This window comes from Nerophis ophidion, linkage group LG20, assembly GCF_033978795.1.
Source record: "Nerophis ophidion isolate RoL-2023_Sa linkage group LG20, RoL_Noph_v1.0, whole genome shotgun sequence".
In the NCBI taxonomy this organism is placed as follows: Eukaryota; Metazoa; Chordata; class Actinopteri; order Syngnathiformes; family Syngnathidae; genus Nerophis; species Nerophis ophidion.
The window spans coordinates 14194381-14215430 of NC_084630.1; the positions used below are offsets into that span (position 1 = coordinate 14194381).

At 40.0% G+C, this 21050-nt stretch overlaps 2 protein-coding genes across 3 annotated transcripts in view; one reads left to right on the forward strand and one right to left on the reverse strand.

The window, feature by feature from the left end:
* Nucleotides 1-15062, forward strand: part of wdr19 (WD repeat domain 19) — a 48436-nt gene extending 33374 nt beyond the window's left edge. The window contains exons 31-36 of the mRNA XM_061880518.1: nt 1586-1667; nt 1747-1897; nt 6015-6138; nt 6208-6284; nt 6409-6525; nt 14312-15062. Of these exons, the coding sequence (XP_061736502.1) occupies nt 1586-1667; nt 1747-1897; nt 6015-6138; nt 6208-6284; nt 6409-6523 (549 nt within the window). The 3' untranslated portion in view covers nt 6524-6525; nt 14312-15062. The remainder of the gene's footprint in view (nt 1-1585; nt 1668-1746; nt 1898-6014; nt 6139-6207; nt 6285-6408; nt 6526-14311) is intronic.
* LOC133538760 (transcription factor AP-4-like) overlaps nt 12185-21050 on the reverse strand; it is a 13910-nt gene continuing 5044 nt past the window's right edge. For both annotated transcript variants that reach the window (XM_061880519.1, XM_061880520.1), the window contains 6 exons: nt 17303-17468; nt 15888-15986; nt 15558-15728; nt 15118-15264; nt 14787-14957; nt 12185-14415 (listed from right to left, as the gene is read on the reverse strand). In XM_061880519.1, coding sequence (XP_061736503.1) covers nt 14260-14415; nt 14787-14957; nt 15118-15264; nt 15558-15728; nt 15888-15986; nt 17303-17468 — 910 coding nt within the window. In that variant the 3' untranslated portion in view covers nt 12185-14259. The remainder of the gene's footprint in view (nt 14416-14786; nt 14958-15117; nt 15265-15557; nt 15729-15887; nt 15987-17302; nt 17469-21050) is intronic.

Below are 21050 nucleotides of genomic sequence, written 5' to 3' on the forward strand. Positions count from 1 at the left end.
GCCAGACAACAGTCAGGTTGCCTTTGCTTGCTTTGGCCTCCCGGATCATCTGACTGAGAACTCCGGTGTGTTCCAGGCATCCAGAGAAGCCTGGTATTCCACCTTTTTGGATAGAGGTGTCAACATATCCGTTCTCAGTCACGTATAAGGTCATCCTTTTTGCCAGTACAGAAAAGAAGATTTTGCCTTCTACATTTAGAAGTGATATTGTACGGAATTGATTTATGGTTGAGGAGTTATCTTCCTTTGGCACAAAACAGCCTTCTGCCTTCTTCCAGCATGATGGAATTGTGCCCTTTTTCCAGATTCTCCGGAACAGCATCCACAGCCTCCGAAGGAGCATCGGGCATTTTTTGTATACCTTATAGGGTATACCACTGGGGCCAGGGGCAGATCCTGTTCTGGCCTTTTTCACCACATCTTGGATTTCCTTCCAGGATGGTTCACCGATGTGGAGCTCCTTTCTTGGTTTTTCCGAGCTGTTGATGTTATGGTTGGCACCCAGGGCCTGGTTTTTGCAGTTGTCATTATGGGTTTCCCTTAGGAACGCCTCCACATCTTCCCTAGAGCTGGTCAGCATTCCGGATTTTGCTTCACCCAGTAGTTTCCTGGTGAATCTGAAAGGGTTTTTGGTGAACTGTGCTCTTCTGTTCTCCCTCTCCTTCCTCCTCTTCCGAATGTTTTCTGCTCTACGGAGTCTGCAAAGACGTTCCCGAAGTTGCCTTGTCAGATCCTTGATGCCTTCCTTTTCCTCGACAGTGGCTCTTTTGAACTGTTTGTTTAAAGTTTTGATTTCCTTCCTCAGGTGATGGATTTCTCTTTCTCTTCTGCTTGGCTGATGCGCCAATTTGGTGTAAACCTTCTTGTCCTCCATCCCAAAACGCTCCCTTGCCAGATTGTACGTTATTGTTGTGAGTGTATTGACTTTTTGTTCAGCTGTTCCTGCTAGAGCGGCTTCTAGCACTTTGTCAAGGTCTTCGTCTAGCTGGTTCCATTCTTTGGAACCAATATATATATATATATATATATATATATATATCTACACATATATATATGTGTAGATATATATATACATATATATATATATGTGTATATATATATATATATATACATATATATATGTGTAGATATATATATATACATATATATATATATGTGTATATATATATATATATACATATACATATATATGTGTGTATATATATATATATATATACAATAATTATATATATATATATACAATAATTATATATATATATATATATATATATATATATATATATATATATATATATATATATATATATAAACACATATATGTGTGTGTGTATGTGTGTGTCCTGTACCCCATCTCTCACACAATATCAGCTGGGGTAGGCTTTAGCTTCACCATAACTCTGAACAGAATAAGCAGTGGACATGGATGGACAATGGAGTCCTTCAAACATAATATTCTTATATTGAAAGGAAAGGAATGAGTTGTTTCAAAAGTCATGCCTGTGATTGTACAGTTTGTCTTAGTTAGTAATATTATGTCAATCCTTTCTATTGTACGCCTATGTGTAATAAAATGTTTTCTTCACAGATCCATATCAAACGAAAAGACCACCTTAAAGGGGCACACATGCTTATTCGTGTCAGCAAAAATATCAGCAAGTTTCCTGCACGTGAGTACATCTGCACAAAGTAGACAATAGCTTCTATTGGTTATTCCAGAGGTCTTACACATATGTTGCATTTGTCCAGATGTTGTACCCATTCTGACATCGGCAGTCATTGAATGCCACCGGGCTGGGTTGAAGAACTCCGCTTTTGGCTTTGCGGCCATGCTGATGCGTCCCGAGTACCGAAACGAAATCCACCAGAATTACAGGAAAAAGATTGAGGCTATGGTTCGGTGAGTGACCAGCGTGAGTTCCTGATATAGAATAACATACTCTCACACTGTACCATATACTGATCTATTATTATGTATTGTTAACTGTGTTTTTAAGGGGACTTATAATAAAATGTGTCATTGCTGACTTATAAATGTTGTTGCAATGTTGGATAGTAATGTTAAACAATGTCAAGGTATCAAATCATAAAGTTCATGCATTTTGCCGTGAGCTTCCAAACAGTTTTGGATGCCATTGTTCACGGGGTTTGCAGTCTTGCTACGTTATGACAACAAAGTGAGGTAGATGTACTCATTCGGACTCTAGGTAAAGCTACCAGCCAGACGGGGAACAGCTCTGTATGAGGCCAGATGAGTTGGAGAAAACACAAGACAAAATAAGATAAAATATTATTTTAATATAATCTTTGCATGCGCAAAATAACACTATGTGCAACATGCAGTGAAATAAATGTTGCTATAATGAGCTTTTTATCCAGCTCCGTATCGATGGAAATTGTGGATCTATGAAGTGTTTACAAAATTTATTTTTGACTATGTCTGGGGAAAAAAGAGTGCTGATGTTTGTTTTCGAGATATATATTCAAACAGTCTGCGATGAGGTGGCGACTTGTCCAGGGTGTACACCGCCTTCCGCCCGATCGTAGCTGAGATAGGCACCAGCGCCCCCCGCGACCCCAAAGGGAATAAGCGGTAGAAAATGGATGGATGGATGGATGGATATTTAAACAGTGTACATTTTTTCATAAAATACATTCTGATACTTATGCAGAGGTTGGAGCGTGGTTTCATTTGTAATCTGGGAACGCCTTAACAAACAAATGTCTTGCAGACCGACCCAAAAAAACGGTTTATAGAAGTGACCGTGGTGAAAAATTTACGCCAAAGCATATCCAATACATTTTAAGTTAAGTTAAAGTTAAAGTACCAATGATTGTCACACACACACTAGGTGTGGTGAAATGTGTCCTCTGCATTCGACCCATCCCCTTGAACACCCCCTGGGAAGTGAGGGGAGCAGTGGGCGGCAGCGGTGCCGCGCCCGGGAATCGTTTATGCTGATTTAACCCCCAATTCCAACCCTAGATGCTGAGTGACAAGCAGGGAGGCAATGGGTCCCATTTTTTTAAATGAACTCACAACCTACTGATCCCAGGGCGGACACTCTAACCCAGGGGTCGGGAACCTTTTTGGCTGAGAGAGCCATACAAGCCAAATATTTTTAAAAGTATTTCTGTGAGAGCCATATAATTTATTTATTTTTAATACTGAATAGAACTATATGCGTGCATTTTTAAGAAAGACCAACATGTTTAGAGTATGATAAGTCTTTTATTCTTTTTAATAACATTGTTATTCTGAGGCTAACCAACAATAAATAAAACACTTCTTACCATTAATGCGACTTCTTGAACAGGTGCGGTAGAAACCGGATGGATGGATGAAAATGCATGAGAATGTTTTATATTTTGAACGTTATTTTTGACGCTGTGATTACCAGCGGAATTATTCATTAAATTTCGTGTTAAGCAATGTCAGCTAAGATTTATCTGAGAGCCAGGTGCAGTCATCAAAAGAGCCACATCTGGCTCTAGAGCCATAGGTTCCCTACCCCTGCTCTAACCACTAGGCCGCTGAGTTTTACTTAGACCAGTGTTTGATAACCATAGGGCTGGGGCCCATTGTTTAGCTGCAAGCACCCTCGGGAGGCCCACTAAAAATATATGTTTCTTAGCACTTCGTTGTATTACACCTTTGCACCACTTGCGGCAGTCATGACAATATCAAACAAACAGAAGAAGTCTGGCTCTAAAGTCATAGAAACGTTTTGTAAGCGCAAATATAATGAATAAAATGGTGACGCTGTATTTTGTGAAGCAAAGGAAAGTGAATTATGTTTATGTAGCGCTTTTCTCGAGTGACTCAAAGCCCATTACATAGTGAAACCCATTATCTTAGTTACATTTAAACCAGTGTGGGTGGCACTGCGAGCAGGTGGGTGAAGTATCTTGCCCAAGGACACAATGGCAGTGACTAGGATGGCTGAAGTGCACATCAAACCTGGAATCCTCAAGTTGCTGGCCTGGCCGCTCTACCAATTGAGCCACAACGCCCCACACCTTTCAGTTGCAATTTTATTTTATTGACAGTTTGGATGAGAAACATATTTTTTTTATTATTTATTTAGTTAATTGTGGATGTCGTAGTCGTAGTGGTTTGTACAGTCCTTTGAGAGATTTGTTATTTAGGGCTATATAAATAAACATTGATTGATTGCTTGATTGATTGATTCATTTACTTTAGCCTTACATCATTTGTTAGTACATTTATTTTTAATCCGTTATAAATCTCTTATGCATTTAGTTAGTACTTATTTTTCTAATCAACCTCACCCAAGTGTAAGGTTTATGTGTTATGTTGGTTTACATCAGCAAATGTCCTTGTGAGTTGTGAAGCCATTTGAGGCACTTGTGATTAAGGGCTGTACAAATAAAGTTTAATGATTGATAGAATAAATAATACTCTTTGTGATTAACACATGGTTTCATATCGTTTGACAAGGTTGTTATCCTGGTAAACTCTAAATAGGTTAGGTATAATTATTGAATATGATTAAAATCAAGAATAAGATTACTAATTGAGTGTTATTATTTGAGTGGGTGAAAAAGTTGGGTCCCTGATATAGACGACAACTAAGGAAGTGTTTTATATGCCGAATAAAATTATCATAGGTCCCTTTTGAATCTTAAAGGCTTACCGAAATGATATTTTCTTATTTAAACGGGGATAGCAGGTCCATTCTATGTGTCATACTTGATCATTTCGTGACATTGCCATATTTTTGCTGAAAGGATTTAGTAGAGAACATCCACGATAAAGTTCGCAACTTTTGGTCGCTAATAAAAAAGCCTTGCCTTTACCGGAAGTAGCAGACGATGTGCGCGTGACATCATGGGTTGTCGGGCTCCTCACATCCTCACATTGTTTATAATCATAGCCACCAGCAGCGAGAGCGATTCGGACCGAGAAAGCGACGTTTTCCCCATTAATTTGAGCGAGGATGAAAGATTTGTGGATGAGGAAAGTTACAGCGAAACACTAGAAGAAAAAAAAAAAAGGCGAGGGCAATGAGAGTGATTCAGATGTTATTAGACACATTTACTCTGATAATTCTGGAAAATCCTTTATCTGATTATTGTGTTACTAGTGTTTTAGTGAGATTATAAAGTCATACCTGAAAGTTGGAGGGGTGTGTTGACCGTCAGTGTATCTGATGGAAGCTATGGAGGAGCCAAGAAAGTCGCAGCTGCCTTTTTGACAGCTGCAGCAGGACGCAAGCTCCGCTGATGTCTCCGGTAAGAGCCAACTTATTACCACAATTTTCTCACCGAAAACTCCCGGTTGACATGTGGTCGGGAAACATGTTTGCTTGACCGCTCTGTTCCATATTAAAGCTTCACAACAAACAAAGCAACACCGGCTGTGTTTTGGTTGCTAAAGGCAGCTGCAATCCACCACTTTCCACCAACAGAATTATTCTTTGTAGTCTCCATTATTAATTGAACAAATTGCAAAAGATTCAGCAACACAGATGTCCAAAATACTCTGTAATTATGCAATTAAATCGGGGGACTTTTAGCCGTGAGTGGTGCTGGGATAAAATGCCCGTTCCAACCAATAACTTCACAAGCATGCGTCAACATAAGCGTCATCATTCCCCAACGTTTTCAACAGGATATTTCCCGAGAAATTTAAAATTGCAATTTAGTAAACTAAAAAGGCCGTATTGGGACGTGTTGCAATGTTAATATTTCATCATTGATATATAAACTATCAGACTGCGTGGTCGGTAGTAGTGGGTTTCAGTAGGCCTTTAAATAGAGCAAAACGGTGTTGAAGTTTTTTCACATGGTTGAAAAAGCCCAAAAAAATGTTTTCATTCATTCTAATAATCTATATATGTTTGATTATATAAAAAGCTGAATGTACCACTCCATTTAAATGAGATTTCATCTGTGTGTATATCAGAATTGACAAAAAAATCACGGATATCCAATGGGATACTTTCCAACAATGCATGTCCCGTTTCATACATACCTGACTGTTATTTCCTCAGGCGTCCCGATATGTCAGAGCAGGAAGAGGAAACTACGCCGTGTCCATACTGTGGCTTCCAACTACCACAGAATGAACTGCTGTGTATCTCCTGCAAGAACAACCTACCTTACTGCATTGCCACAGTAAGTTCACTTAACTGCAGGAAAATCCCATCTCCGTGTCTTATGTCTGCTTTATCTTCACATTGTCAGGGTCGTCACATGCTGAAAGAAGACTGGTCCGTGTGTCCTCATTGTGAATTTCCAGCTCTCTACTCACAGTTCATCTTGTAGGTGGCACACACACTGTTGTGGAACTACATAGAAATTGGGAAAATTTGACAATACTTCGCTATGCTGTGTGACAGGGAATACCAAAATTCTACAGTATTTCTAAAAGCTCTTTGATTTTAGGTTGCTAGAGAGTGAGACAGTGTGTCCCATGTGCTCGGAGACCCTGACTGCCCAGCAGGTGAAGAAGATCACAGATTGTTCCAAATACCTACAAACTGAAGAACTGGATCAGTGAAGGTGACTTAAAGTTGTACACATATACATGGACTTTGTTATTGTCATCCAGCAGATTTTGCATGGAATTGGCAGTCTGTCAATAACATTCCAATAAAATTCCTACCACTGGAGGACGCCTTTAATTACTTTGCTGCAGAGTCGCATATAAAGAGAGTTTGGCCAAATAAAAAAAAGGCGCGATGACCGTTACCAAGAACTTGATGTTAGTTTTTCTGACGAAATAAACATACGACAGCTCATGAACTTAAAATAATGTGCTTTTATTTTGTGAAAGTAGAATTTTGCGGCCGTATTTGAAGCACTCTGCTGCTACATTCCTGCAGTGTTTAGTGTCCAGCAGGCTTGTGGTATAAGAATACACTGTTCTGTGTGCAAAAGCTAGGGGCCTTTTTTTTCCATTTAGGACAGAGATGTGCAATCTTTTTCTACTAAAGAGTCAAAGGATGCAGTTGTGCCTCTGATATTTTTAATTCTTAAAAGGCAGTGGCGGGCTGTGCGTTTCCCACCTAGGCCTTCAGTGATGTCCGACTTCAATGATTACCTCTCAAAATACCATAATTGATGTCACCAGATGATGATTGCTGGATAAATACTTTACAGGAACACATTTACACCCTACTGGCCATTGACTTACATCAGCAGCATACAAAACAGGTATTTTTCTGGCACATTTAAAAATCAATCAAAACGAATGAGCAATTAAAACCTATACCTTAAATTTCTCTGCTTGGCTTATGCAAATTCCGGTCAATAAAGTTTGAGTCAAAGTACACACTTCTCAAAGATATATTAATTGCCCTGACCACATAATGGCGACAAATATACAAGTAACAATGTTAATTAAATGACAAACATGACACTTTAACAAGAGTTAAAAAAAGGTTCTTGTAAATTTAACTTGTAACAAGAACAGTTACTGTCAACAACTTGTGATCGCAACTGTATGTGTTCTCAAATTTATCCGCTAACGGTCCCGATGACGTATCCAATCGCAAGACGTGTAAATGTCACGTTCAACATGAGGCCATCTCAAAGACCTTACTGACAACAACTCGTGATCTGATTAGCTATCCCAACTGTCTATCAACTGTATGTCCCTGTTCACTTACAGTGCACGGACGCCTGCATTGTTGATTCTGAAAGCCTGGGCAGATTTGGTACAGCATGGCAACATAAGCTAGCTGAATTCTGATTGGATACAAACTAAAACTAAAACTGGGCTTCACGGTGGTAGAGGGGTTAGTGCGTCTGCCTCACAATACGAAGGTCCTGCAGTCCTGGGTTCAAATCCAGGCTCGGGTTCTTTCTGTGTGGAGTTTGCATGTTCTCCCCGTGAATGCGTGGGTTCCCTCCGGGAACTCCGGCTTCCTCCCACTTCCAAAGACATGCACCTGGGGATAGGTTGATTGGCAACACTAAATTGGCCCTAGTGTGTGAATGTGAGTGTGAATGTTGTCTGTCTATCTGTGTTGGCCCTGCGATGAGCTGGCGATTTGTCCAGGGTGTACCCCGCCTTCCGCCCGATTGTAGCTGAGATAGGCGCCAGCGCCCCCCGCAACCCCGAAAGGGTATAAGCGGTAGAAAATGGATGGATGGATGGATACAAACTAAAACTAAAAACAACAGCACTGGAAGGAGCATACTATGACATGAACAGAATATGAATACTTTTAGATATTTAGGGAAAGTAAATAAAACATTTTTTTTAATCTTTAATTATGATCATGATTTCTGGTTATGTTAGACCAGCAGAGAAGGCCGTGCTGGCCCTGACACCACACCACACCACTGGTAAAAGATCAGAAAATATATTTATTTAAAGGGGAACTGCACTTTTTTGGGGAAATTTTGCCTATCGTTCACAATCATCTTGAGAGACAAAAAGACAAAAGGTGTTTGTTTTTTTGGCAGTCTACCATGTAAAAATCGGCTCATTCTGGGTGGCTAGCAATGCACTTAATGAGAGCAATCAATTGTACCTCTAAATCACTTTAAAAATGTATTCAAAAACCGTCAGCAATGCTTAATTTACATTCCGCCCGTATGGAGCTGGGATAGGCTCCATCACCCCCCCGCTACCCCGAAAGGGACAAACGGTAGAAAATGGATGGGTGGACGTTCCGTAACATGTATAATAACCAAGCTATAGCAACATTGTTATTGTAAGAGCGAAAACTGAGGAACTCTTTTTCTAGCGTAGTAACACATCGCCAGGCTACGGTATTAGCCGTATAAACAACTACGGCAAGAGATAAGCTAGCTTCTACGTCAGCACAAAACGCGTTTTAGTTTGTAATGCACAACACAATGCAATACCACACCAATTTGTACTGATTGAAAAACATGAACAATCATATTACTGTATCTGTAAAGTAGGGGTCCCAGACACGCGGCCCGTGGGCCAATTGCAGCCCGCGAGACATTATTTTGCGGCCTTCACCTTAATATGAAAGTTTAATGTTAGTGCGGCCTGCAAGTTTTATATGAATGGCGCTTGACCGCGTTGTGTTATTTGGGTCCAAAATGGCTCTTTCAACGTTCTGGGTTGCCTACCCCTGCGTTAGTGGAAAAGCGGCAAATGAGTGAAAGCGACAGAAACGTTTTCAGGGAGACGGGGGTTTTCTTACATGCCGTCACACCGCGACAGCTGTCCGTCAGTAATAACAGTTCCCGATAACCTGGACCAATTCAAACCGTTATCTGTATTTTTATTGTTTAATTTGCATTGCCTCACATGATAAACACTACATATATTTCTATATGATGCCGGATAACACTCCGGAAGCCGTCACTTTTTTGCGCTCACTATCCCGGTACTTTCGCTGTGTTGCTGTAGGGAGGTAAAGCAGAACGACACACATTGCGGAAATAACATTATTCTCCGTGCGTCGGCTAAATAGAAATATATTCCACAACCCTGAACATGTTTTTTTTCAAAGCCTGCAGTGAAGAGAAGGGTTAGTGATGAGCAAAGACAATTCCAGGAAAAGTGGGAGATGCAATATTTCTTTGTTGAGCACATCGGCACCCCGGCATGTCCTATTTGCACAGAGAAAGTTGCCGTGCACAAGGGATACAACTTGAAACGTCGTTATACAACTAGACATGCTGAGGAGTATGCAACATTTTTTTTTAAGAAATCTTTTCTTGCGGCCCAGCCTTACCCAGACTCTGCATCAGTGGCCCCTACGTAAATTGAGTTTGAGACCCTTGCTGTAAAGTATTAGCCCACATTACATGTTTTATGCACCTGGGGATAGGTTTATTGGCAACACTAAAATGGTCTCTAGTGTGTAAATGTGAGTGTGAATGTTGTCTATCTGTGTTGGCCCTGTGATGAGGTGGCGACTTGTCCAGGGTGTACACAGCCTTCCGCCCGAATACAGCTGAGATAGGCTCCAGCACCCCCTGCAACCCCAAAAAATAGACAAAATGGATGGATAGGTTTGTACAGCACTGCGCTAGCCAGACAGGTATGTACTGTAGTTGTACTAACACGCATGATCGATATTAAAGTGACTCACTCCATGGACAGTTGTTTGTCTGGTCCAGCTGATGGGGGATGTTTCCTGTTGATTTGGGGTAAGCAATCCATTTATGTCGAAAAAGCTTAAATCCAAGTTCCATAGAGTGGCGAGTGTGTGAAGTCGTTTATTATCCACTCTGTCAATGATGCAAAAAAACAACAATTACGGTGCAAATACAAAAAAAGGCACTGCAACAAAAGGCTCAGGTACAAACTCACAAAACAGGCGGCCTGAAGGGACGGGCAAGAAGGCGATTCGTGTCTGTCGGCAATAACAGTCCCTGACAACCCGGATTAATTATAGGGTTACACTGTTATTTGCGGGTCATTATTTTGTATTGCCATTCTTTTTTCGTTGCCTCACACGATAAACACTACATATATTTCTGTTTGATTGATCGCTTATTGCGGGCTTCACGGTGGCAGAGGGGTTAGTGCGTCTGCCTCACAATACGAAGGTCCTGCAGTCCTGGGTTCAAATCCAGGCTCGGGATCTTTCTGTGTGGAGTTTGCATGTTCTCCCCGTGAATGCGTGGGTTCCCTCCGGGTACTCCGGCTTCCTCCCACCTCCAAAGACATGCACCTGGGGATAGGTTGATTGGCAACACTAAATGGGCCCTAGTGTGTGAATGTGAGTGTGAATGTTGTCTGTTTATCTGTGTTGGCGCTGCGATGAGGTGGCGACTTGTCCAGGGTGTACCCCGCCTCCCGCCCGATTGTAGCTGAGATGGGCGCCAGCGCCCCCCGCGACCCCAAAAGGGAATAAGCGGTGAAAAATGGATGGATGGATGATCGTTTATTGCTATGATTACAACAACAACAGCACGGTGTCACTTCAGCGCAGCGGATAACACTCCGAGAGCAGTCTATCCCAGTACTTTGTACCATCTACAAATGCCATGGGGTTCATGTCACCATGAAAGACATCAACATGGAGTTAAAAAACAAAAGAGACTACTACAGAGCTATCATCCGCCGCCATGCTGCTGAAAAGGAAAAAGCGGAATTTACGTTGTCCGTGCATCGAGACGTTCTAGGCTGCCAAGCCATGCACACGTCAGCGCAGGGTTCCAAGTAGATTGAGATGGAACAAGAAATGTGCTTAGATTTGTGCGTGCAAACACTTTTAAAACATCATAATTTTTACCTGTGTACGCCATTTTCTGCATTTGATCGTACGTCCATATTTAGTATGAAAGCCACACAATTCTCTGTACATGAGACCCAAGGTCAGTGCATACATCAGTGCAAAGATGAGCATCCATCCATCCATTTTCTACCGCTTGTCCCTTTGGGGGACGCGGGGGGTGCTGGTGCCTATCTTAGCTGCATTCGGGCGGAAGGCGGTGTAGACCCTGGACAAGTCGCCACCTCATCACAGGGCCAACACAGATAGACAACATTCACACACTAGGGTCAATTTAGTGTTGCCAATCAACCTATCCCCAGGTGCATGTATTTGGAGGTGAAGACGCTGAAATCTGAAATTTCACTTCAAAATACGCTGTCTGGACTAAATAAAAACCTGTTACCAAGTTTTGAGAGAAAAAATGATGTGCATTCAAGAAAAACAGTAAAAAAAAAAAGGTTCCTTGGTGTTATTATGACAATACAATTACATTTGTGTCCAAATATTGGGATCTTTTTCCAAGTGAATTTGAATTATGCAAGCCAATAATAACTTGTGATTAATCCAAATTGAAGTGTGATAAATCTGATTTAAAAAATAATCACTTGACAGCGCTAATGTAAAATTCTAGTTTGAATGCATGCTTTTGGTACAACAATACACTGTTTAGTTCAATGTGCCAAAACTAGGTGCCTTTTTTTCCGATGAGAGATGTGCAAACTTATTCCACCAAAAAACTAAAAGGGCAAAGTCAGGCCACTGACATTTTTAAAAAGGCAAAAAAAACATGGATTTGTGTTATTTGTATAATCATTTTAGCTTTTTAACTTTACATCGCGCCTTTTTGCTCCACTGTATTTCTACAATATGCATGGCAGTAAAAAAGACTGTATTCTGTAAATAGATTCCACGACACATGTTGGACACCACACAGTCACTATTATTTTCGTCATCTGTCGAACAGAAATTGACATTCATGAACAGAGGAATAATCAAGCAAGATGTCATAGAAAAGTACAAATTTTATTTTTTATTCTTTACAAAGGACTGTTTACCCAAGTTTTTTTTAAACAAAAATATAACAGCTTCTCATTGACGTAGACTTGAAAAATGACACAAAAATGTAAAAAAAATGCTTGTCACCAAAGAAAGTACAAAAAAAGAAATGGAAAGACTGAAAAGCAGATCACAAGAAACAATGTTAAATTGTGTCAAAGCAAAGAGCGTACTTAAAAATAATGGAACTTCCTCGTCGTGATTCCAGGCAGTAGAGGAAAGGAAGTGCTTTAAACCACAAAGCTCACTGAAGGTCTTCAGTGCTGCGATACAAGTACAAACTTAATGGTTGGAAAGTGTTTTTCTGAAATAAAAAGCCATCCACCTTAAGTTCAAAGTGATGTGATTTGACTTTAGGCTGCAGCTTCACATTTGACAAAAATCTCCCCATCCTTTGACACGATTAACAACCCTCTTTACCTCGCATTGTATGGAAAAAAAAACTAGTCTAACCGGATGGAACACTGATGTCAGGTAGTGATCAGTGGCCACACTATCACTTTTTCACGCTCCACATGTTTGTCAAAACAGAGAAAATGCCTGCAGTACATCACAGACAACACATTAGTAACATGCATTCAGTCTGAAACAAAACAAGAGATGAAAAGACACAAATCCAAACATGGAATGGAATGTTTACAGCATCAACTTGTGTTTGTGAAAAGAAGCAAGCATTTCCAGTTCAAACGGGGACAAAAAAAACCAAGAATGAGTGTCACGTGAGGTGACTTGTTTTGGAGAGATGGGCAGTGCTCACATGGGGTTATTGTCGCGTTTGATTCCAATCTTGATATGTAACCGATCAAGATGTGTTGTACATCAGTGATTATTCTGTTCCAGCACAACCAAACAAATTGCATTAAGTGGAAATTACTTCTGCCATGTTAAAAAAGTCATCAGCTCACCGCTAGTCGGCCGAGCAGCACACTGGCAAACAGCACCTTATAAGAATAATTACATTCTTTGATATAAGCGCGTCACATATATACTGTAGGTGTAACACACACACACACACACCTATTAGCGGTGCATAGACTCCTTCACCTCGTGTATACATGGACTGAAGATGCAATTGCATAAATAGCAAACACTCAAGTGCATAGTCACTAAAAACAACAAATCAAGATTAGAAATTGCAACTGGAAGTCTTTGGTGGACAACAGGAAATCGTCATGCAAATTTCTTTTTTTAAGATTGAATCCTCATTTCATAGCATATAAAAAAGGTCTATAATTGAATCAGTCAGGTGGTTTGAAATTGAAAAAAAGCCCACCAGTCATTACCAGAACACTGGTGAACACTTGCTTCATGCCAGCAGCTGTGGACTCCAGCTGACAGACCACAAAACCCATCAAGGTGTCCTGCTCCTTGTTTACCTCACAAACATCCAATTTTAAGTTAATCTCATGACAAACGTTCAGTAACCCTAACAGGAAGTACATATCCAAAAACACTTAAGAGACCGTCGATGTTCCAATAGCTTATTTCTAAGGGCTTAAACAGACTTTGACATCATTTAATTTAGTATCACTCCTGTAATCAAGCCTGCCTGACATGCCTTCACCTTTACTTTTAGCTGTTTTTTGAATTTGGAACTAAAAAAAAAAAAAAAAAAAATCAGCAGAAACATGACCAAGACTTAAGATAGGAATAATTGCAGCTCCCTTATTTCAAATCAAACAAGTCACAAGCTGCTGCTTGTTGTGTTGTTACATTCAGTTCTGTTATAAATGAACGCATGAATTTGCGGCCCAAAAAAAAAAAATTGTCAGCGCGATGGCCGACTGACACAATATAAACAATATGGAGGACGGACGATAAGCAGCAGCCTTAAGAAGCCCCGCACGGCCTCTTCTGCACGCTGACCACTCCGAGTTTTCAATCAGACAATTTACACTAGATGACAGAAGAGCTTCACTACTGGAAGTCAAGAGTTTGGAGAGCCTTTTTTAAAGTAGTCAAGCTTCTGGATGGAATCTTACAGTGAGATGGTGTTTTAAGTGTTTGTAGGTTCACGCCACGATCAGTTCATTGAACAGTCCTCTCCCTCTGTATCCGTGTCTGTGTCCGAGCAGGCGGTGTCCATGGCGATGTGGGCGGGGCTAACAATGACGGCTCGTCTCTGCTCCTCCTCTGCGCTCGCTCGTCTCTCCTGAGTGCGCTCGATGTGATGGATGGCCTGAGAGGACGACAGGGCGCGTCACGGCAAATATTCAAACAAGCTTTGCAACTTAAACGCACTGACCAAAATGTTAGGTACATCTATGGAGTAAAAAGGTAAAATGTTGGGTTATGAATGTTAATATGATTGTTTTATAAAAGCTGTTTCCAATATTTTTGTTGTATTATTAAGCTACATGGCAATAGTGTTACAGCAACACACTAAATGAATGCCTCTCAACAGCTTGAATCAAAACTGTTTTTGTAAAGGCTTTTTTATATATATATATATATATATATATACAGCGTTTACGTTAATTAGTTAGATTGTGTAGGTATACATTCATTTCTGCCTGAGCTAAAAAACAAACAAAAACAAAAAATGCTCACCTGCACGATGGTGTCCAGGTTTTGTCTGGACGTGGACACGGTGCCGGTGTGGACAGCTGAGCTCATGGTTACCACGTTGACATGGTGATGGGGTTGCTGGGTTAGTGCTGGTGCTGGGACGATGACTGTTGGGTGGTGAGTTGAGGCGAGGGCAGTGGGAGGAGTCAACACCTGGACACGCAGAAGTTCATGTAAAGGCTGAGTGTTGTCTCTGTCAGGTCAATTTCTATTTCCATTGCATTTAAAATAAACTAATTTGTATTCTGCATTGCTTGAGTTGCTGGACTACGGATGGTTTGTTCAGGTATGGGTGCGAGTGCGGTAGACCAACCTTTGGACTTTGAGGTTGTCTGTCTGCGGCCTGGATCTGCTGCAGCCTTAACAGCGTCTGACTCTGGAGGTGTGCCTGCTCTTCCTCCACCTGCTGGGTGATTACCTTGAGACGCTCTGGGTGCAGCTGTGTGTCCAATGAGCGCACCTGCAACCACACCATGTAAGCAACTATTACTTGTGCCCGTGCAAATAATAAAATACTCTTTTTCGTTTGACGTGTAAAAGATACTGCTTATTAAATGCAGACAATGCAATCCTGCAATGCCACGCTAAATATTTTCAAGTCAATACCAGACTTTTTCAGTTAGCAAATGAACAATGGCAGCCTCTAGTTTTCTTTTCTCACTTCCTGATTTAAGTCTAACCTGCTTTTCTGGAAGATTAGCTAATGTGCTGGTGAATTTGACACCAAAACTGCTGACTGGTGGATCCGTTTACCTGCTCCTCCAGCTGCATGCGAGCAGAACGTTCTCGGTCCAGCTGCTGACGCAACTCCAGCATTTCTCTCCTCAGCTCCTCCACCTTCTCCTCATCCAAGATGTCAGGGGAACCGATGCCTTCATCTTTTTCCTCTGCTCGCCGCCTCTTTGGTGAGGAACCGTTGAACTCCTGGAGTGGGGACAGTGGCAACAACGGTCATACATCGAAGAACATCCAAACATAGTGAGATCAACACAGTGCCAATCAATAGTTTAGAGATTCTTATGTTATTAAATAAGGTTTCTCCAAACTTGAAGGGCACGGTCCACATACTTGAGTTATCAATACCTGGATGAAGCGTTTGAGTTGGTTGTTCTGTGACAAGAGCTGTGTCTTTTCCTGCTCCAAAGCAAAGATGTAGTCTGCTGTCTGTTGCAAGATGGCAGCCTGCAGAGTTGATTGATTGATTGAGACTTTTATTAGTAGATTGCACAATACAGTACATATTCCGTACAATTGACCACTAGATGGTAACACCCGAATAAGTTTTTCAACTTGTTTAAAGGCCTACTGAAACCCACTTCTACCAACCACACAGTCTGATAGTTTATATATCAATGATGAAATATTAACATTGCAACACATGTCAATACAGCCTTTTTAGTTTACTACATTGCAATTTTAAATTTCCCGTGTGTTTCTTGTTCAAAACGTCGTGGATTGATGACGCGTCCGCGTGACGTCACGGACTGTCAGGAAATATTAGCCCAGCACCACTAGCAGCTAAAAGTAGTCTGCTTTAATCGCATACTTACACAGTATTTTGGACATCTGTGTTGCTGAATCTTTTGCAATTTGTTCATTTACTAATGGAGACTATAAAGAACAATGCTGTTGGTGGAAAGCGGTGTATTGCAGTTGTCTTTAGCACCGAGACACAGCCGGTGTTTCTTTGTTTGTTGTGAAGCTGAGCGGTCAAGCGTACATGTTTTCTCTATGTCAACCAGCATGTTTTTGGATGGGAAAATTGTGATATATATCTTACCGGAGACATCATTGGATTATTCTTCGTCCTGCAGCAGCTGTCAAAAAAGGCAGCTATGAGTTTGACTCCTCGGCTTCTCTCTGAGACACTGCGTGTTCACCGCAGCCATCCGACCTTGAGGTATGTCTTTACAATCTCACTAAAACACTATTAAAACAATAAGCAGATAAGGGCTCTTCCAGAATTATCGTAGTAAATGTGTCTAATTACATCTGAAACGCTCACACTGCCGCCGCCCGGAGCCGTCACTTTTTTTTTCCCTAGTCCTTCACTATCAATATCCTAATTCACGAATCTTTCATCCTCGCTCAAATTAATGGGGAAATTGTCGCTTTCTTGGTCCAAATTGCTCTTACTGCTGGTGGCTCCCATTATAAACAATGTGAAAATGTGTGGAGCCCTGCAACTCGTGACGTCATGCGCACATACTTCCGGTAAAGGCAGGGCTTTTTTATTAGCGACCAAAAGTTGCAAACTTTATTGTCGATGTTCTCTACTAAATCCTTTCAGCAAAAATATGGCAATATCGCGAAATGATCAAGTATGACACATAGAATGGACCTGCTATTCCCGTTTAAATAAGAAAATCTCATTTCAGTAGGCCTTTAAGTTGGGGTCCACGTTAATCAAATCATGGTAGATTAACCCGAAAGATAAATTAACAGGGAACCAAATCACGATATTCATTAAAAGCCCAAAATTGTGCGCAAGCTGTCACCTTGCTGAGTTTCTCCCCATCTGTGTGAGGCAGGAGGGTTTTGAGGGACTGGAAGCCAGCGTTGATGCTCTGCATGCGTCGCCGCTCGTTGCTGTTGGCGATTTCACGGCGGATTCGTCTCTCCTGGTCTTGTGCAGTCTCTGGACTGAAGGGGATGTTAGCCAGGCTGAAAGAAGATCACATGACGACAAGGGTGAGGAGTTTATTTGTATTACAAGTGACAGATGTATCACCACAGACAAAGCATCCATCCTGGTTGACAAAACAGCAACAATAAAACAATATACTGGCCGAGTCAGACACTAAAAATAGCTAAAGCATTCCAGCCTAACTTTACCACAGTTAAGTCTTGACCTCACATTCTTCAGCCTTTACTGCCAAGAGGTCACTAAGTATAAATGAACTTTGTACGCCATAAACCACTTAAAGCAAGCCTGCTGTCTTACACCATTTAACCCAAATAAAGTGGCGCTAAAGAGGACTGCAAGCCTAATGAACAAACCAGTAGAACTTGATCTTACGGTTTATAAAATGTACAACATTAGACAGAAACCAGCTTGAGTGAGTTAAATTAGGACACGTTCATTGTGGGTGAGAAACCACACTCATTCATAGATAGCTAAAGAGAATGTGTGACTTAGTGGTTACGACTGCGTTGTCTGGAAAAATTCAAGCGTAAAAATCACTTTCATTTCACAAGACTTGACCACATTTATATATATTTATACAGTCGTTGTCAAAAGTTTACATACGCTTGTAAAGAACATAATGTCATAGCTGTCTTGAGTGTCCAATAATTTCTACAACTCTTATTTTTTGGTGATAGAGTGATTGGAGCACATACTTGTTTGCCACAAAAAACATTCATGAAGTTTGGTTCTTTAATGAATTTATTATGGGTCTACTGAAAATGTGACCAAAGCTGCTTGGTCAAAAGTATATTTGGTTACATGTCCCTTGGCAAGTTTCACTGCAATAAGGCGCTTTTGGAAGCCATCCACAAGCTTCTGGTTGACTTTTTGACCACTCCTCTTGACAAAAATGGTGCAGTTCAGTTCAATTTGTTGCTTTTCTGACATGGACTTGTTTCTTCAGCATTGTCCACACGTTTAAGTCAGGACTTTGGGAACGCCATTCTAAAACCTTAATTCTAGCCTGATTTAGCCATTCCTTTACCACTTTTGACGTGTGTTTGGGCTCATTGTCCTGTTGGAACACCCAACTGCCCCCAAAATCCATAAATGTAGAGTAGATAGATAGTACTTTATTTATAACTGTCTCATTATATTTAACAATTGTCCCTTTGTTGGATTATTATCATTTTTTATCAACAAACTGATGGAAAGCCTGCTTTGACGTCACATAGGTATTAAACTTAGGCTATGTTAGAATTTATTTAAAAAAGGATTGACAACCAACAAAAAAAAGCTTATTGCATCAAATAATAAAACAATACTCAGTTAAAAATAACTTTAACTGCATGTATCACCATTTGTTTTCTGTCAAAATTGAAATACAAGCAATATGAAGTGTCTTATTTTCAGGATTTCGCAGATCGCACAAAATAAGGTGGGCCCCGGCCTTAAGTTTTAAATTTGTGTATGTGGAATTGAATTAAAAAAAGACTCATTAAACAACATATTAAACGGGGTCCCAAGCACATGGGGTCCACTGGGCAAATGTATAACATCGAACTACCCATACACTCTTATCAAAAATGCAAAATGGTTTAATCCACTTTGATGGCAACAGACCTAGCTTGGAACAGTTCACACAACACAGACATCATAACATCATCAAAGCTCACCTTTAAGCATTAACACAAAGTACCAAAATTTTGGTACAAAGATATGGTAATAAAAGAAAGTAAAAAAAACACATTATAAATCTATTAATTAATTAATTAAAGTACCAATGATTGTCACACACACACTACGTGTGATGAAATTTGTCCTCTGCATTTCACCCCTCCCCTTGATCACCCTCTTGGTAGTGAAGGGAGCAGTGGGCAGCAGCGGTGCCGCGCCTGGGAATCATTTTATGGTGATTTAACCCCCAGTTTCAACCCTTGATGCTGAGTGCCAAGCAGGGAGGCAATTGGTCCCATTTTTATAGTCTTTGGTATGACTCGGCTGGGATTTGAACTCACAACCTACGATCTCAGGGCGGAGGACACTAGGCCACTGAGATATATGTGGCAGCATACGGAAAAGTTATGTACAAGTTCCACTTTTGCATCTCATTGCCTATTACGGTGATGCGTTCAAAGACCCTGGTTTAAAGTTAGAAACAGAGGCAACAGTAAGGTTTTAAAAACAGGAAGGCTTAACCCCCCAGGAGAAGCACTAATAATATAATTATAATGTATTAATATTATCTGTATTACACATTGATGATAATTATACATGATCAAGTTAATATCTACTTTACACTAAAATAATAAAAACTTGTCATATTTATGATCATATTTAAATGAAAAATGTCAGGTTCTGATTATTTTAATAAACAAACAAGCTTAAAAAAACTAAAATAAACAATTTTGGGGCTGTTATCTAGATATGCTGTAGTTTAAATATGATAATCCCATCTTAAAAAAAAAAACTAAAGTTTTTACATGTGTTTTGAAAAGCTGTTTTTCAACTAAATCCACAGTGGAGTGTTATAAGTCTCGTCTTAGGACCCACTTTTATTCTTTGGCTTTTAACACTACGTGAGTTGTGTGGTCCTCTGTTCCCTGTTGTCCTCTGTGTTTTTTATACACTTTGATTTCTATTTTACTGTTTTAATTGATTTTACCCTTTAAAATAGTTTTTAATCATATTTGTTTTTATAGGTTTTATATTTATTTATTTTTTGTTTTTATTCAGTCATTGGTGGAGCATAATATATATATATATATATATACTTTTTTTATTTTGTATTATTTATTTATTCAATTTTTTTTTACAATTGTTTTTAACATGGCTGTGCAGCACTTTGGAAACGTTATTGTTGTTTAAATGTGCTATATAAATAAAGTGGATTGGATTGGATAAATTCATGCAATATTATGTTTTTAGTAAACATCAAGTGTGTGTGTATGTGGCGGTGACTTTGGGTTTAGGATGGGATAGAGTCTTGTGTATGGGGGCCCCGAATTTGGTACTATGCCCCTGCTACTTAGTAAGATATCAACAAAAAATTACATTTACTATAATATATCTTCGTTTTACTATCAAGCAAGTTAAACTGGTACACAATGAACACAGAGAGTGAACAAATTATCTGTATCAGCTGTGACACGGGGAAGGCTTAAATAAGCACCACCTTTTCCTCCTTATTGAATGAATTGTGTAAACGTGTAACCAAGTATTGTTGTTCAATACAATTTTGTAGGAATATTGTATGTAAACCAGGAGTATGGAGATAATTTTGTGTTTTTCTTGGGAAAGCTTTTTAGACAATTTATATGACAATTTTTTTTCCCCGTTTTAATTATAGGAAAAGTTTAGTTTTTTTACATAAAATTATGCTGACAATTTTATTGAATAAAAAAATTGTGATATTTGTGTCACATGACTGCAAACTTGACACATTATTGGTTGGTTCTGAGACAGGATCGATTGCTTCATGGTGCGTTCCATTGACCTTGGGAGTCGGAGTTGGGAGTGATGCCAAATTGGGAGCGTTCAGTTACTAAATCGGAAATCAACATGGCAACGTACACGTAAAATATTTTACACAACTTAGGTGATAATATGGACTCAAT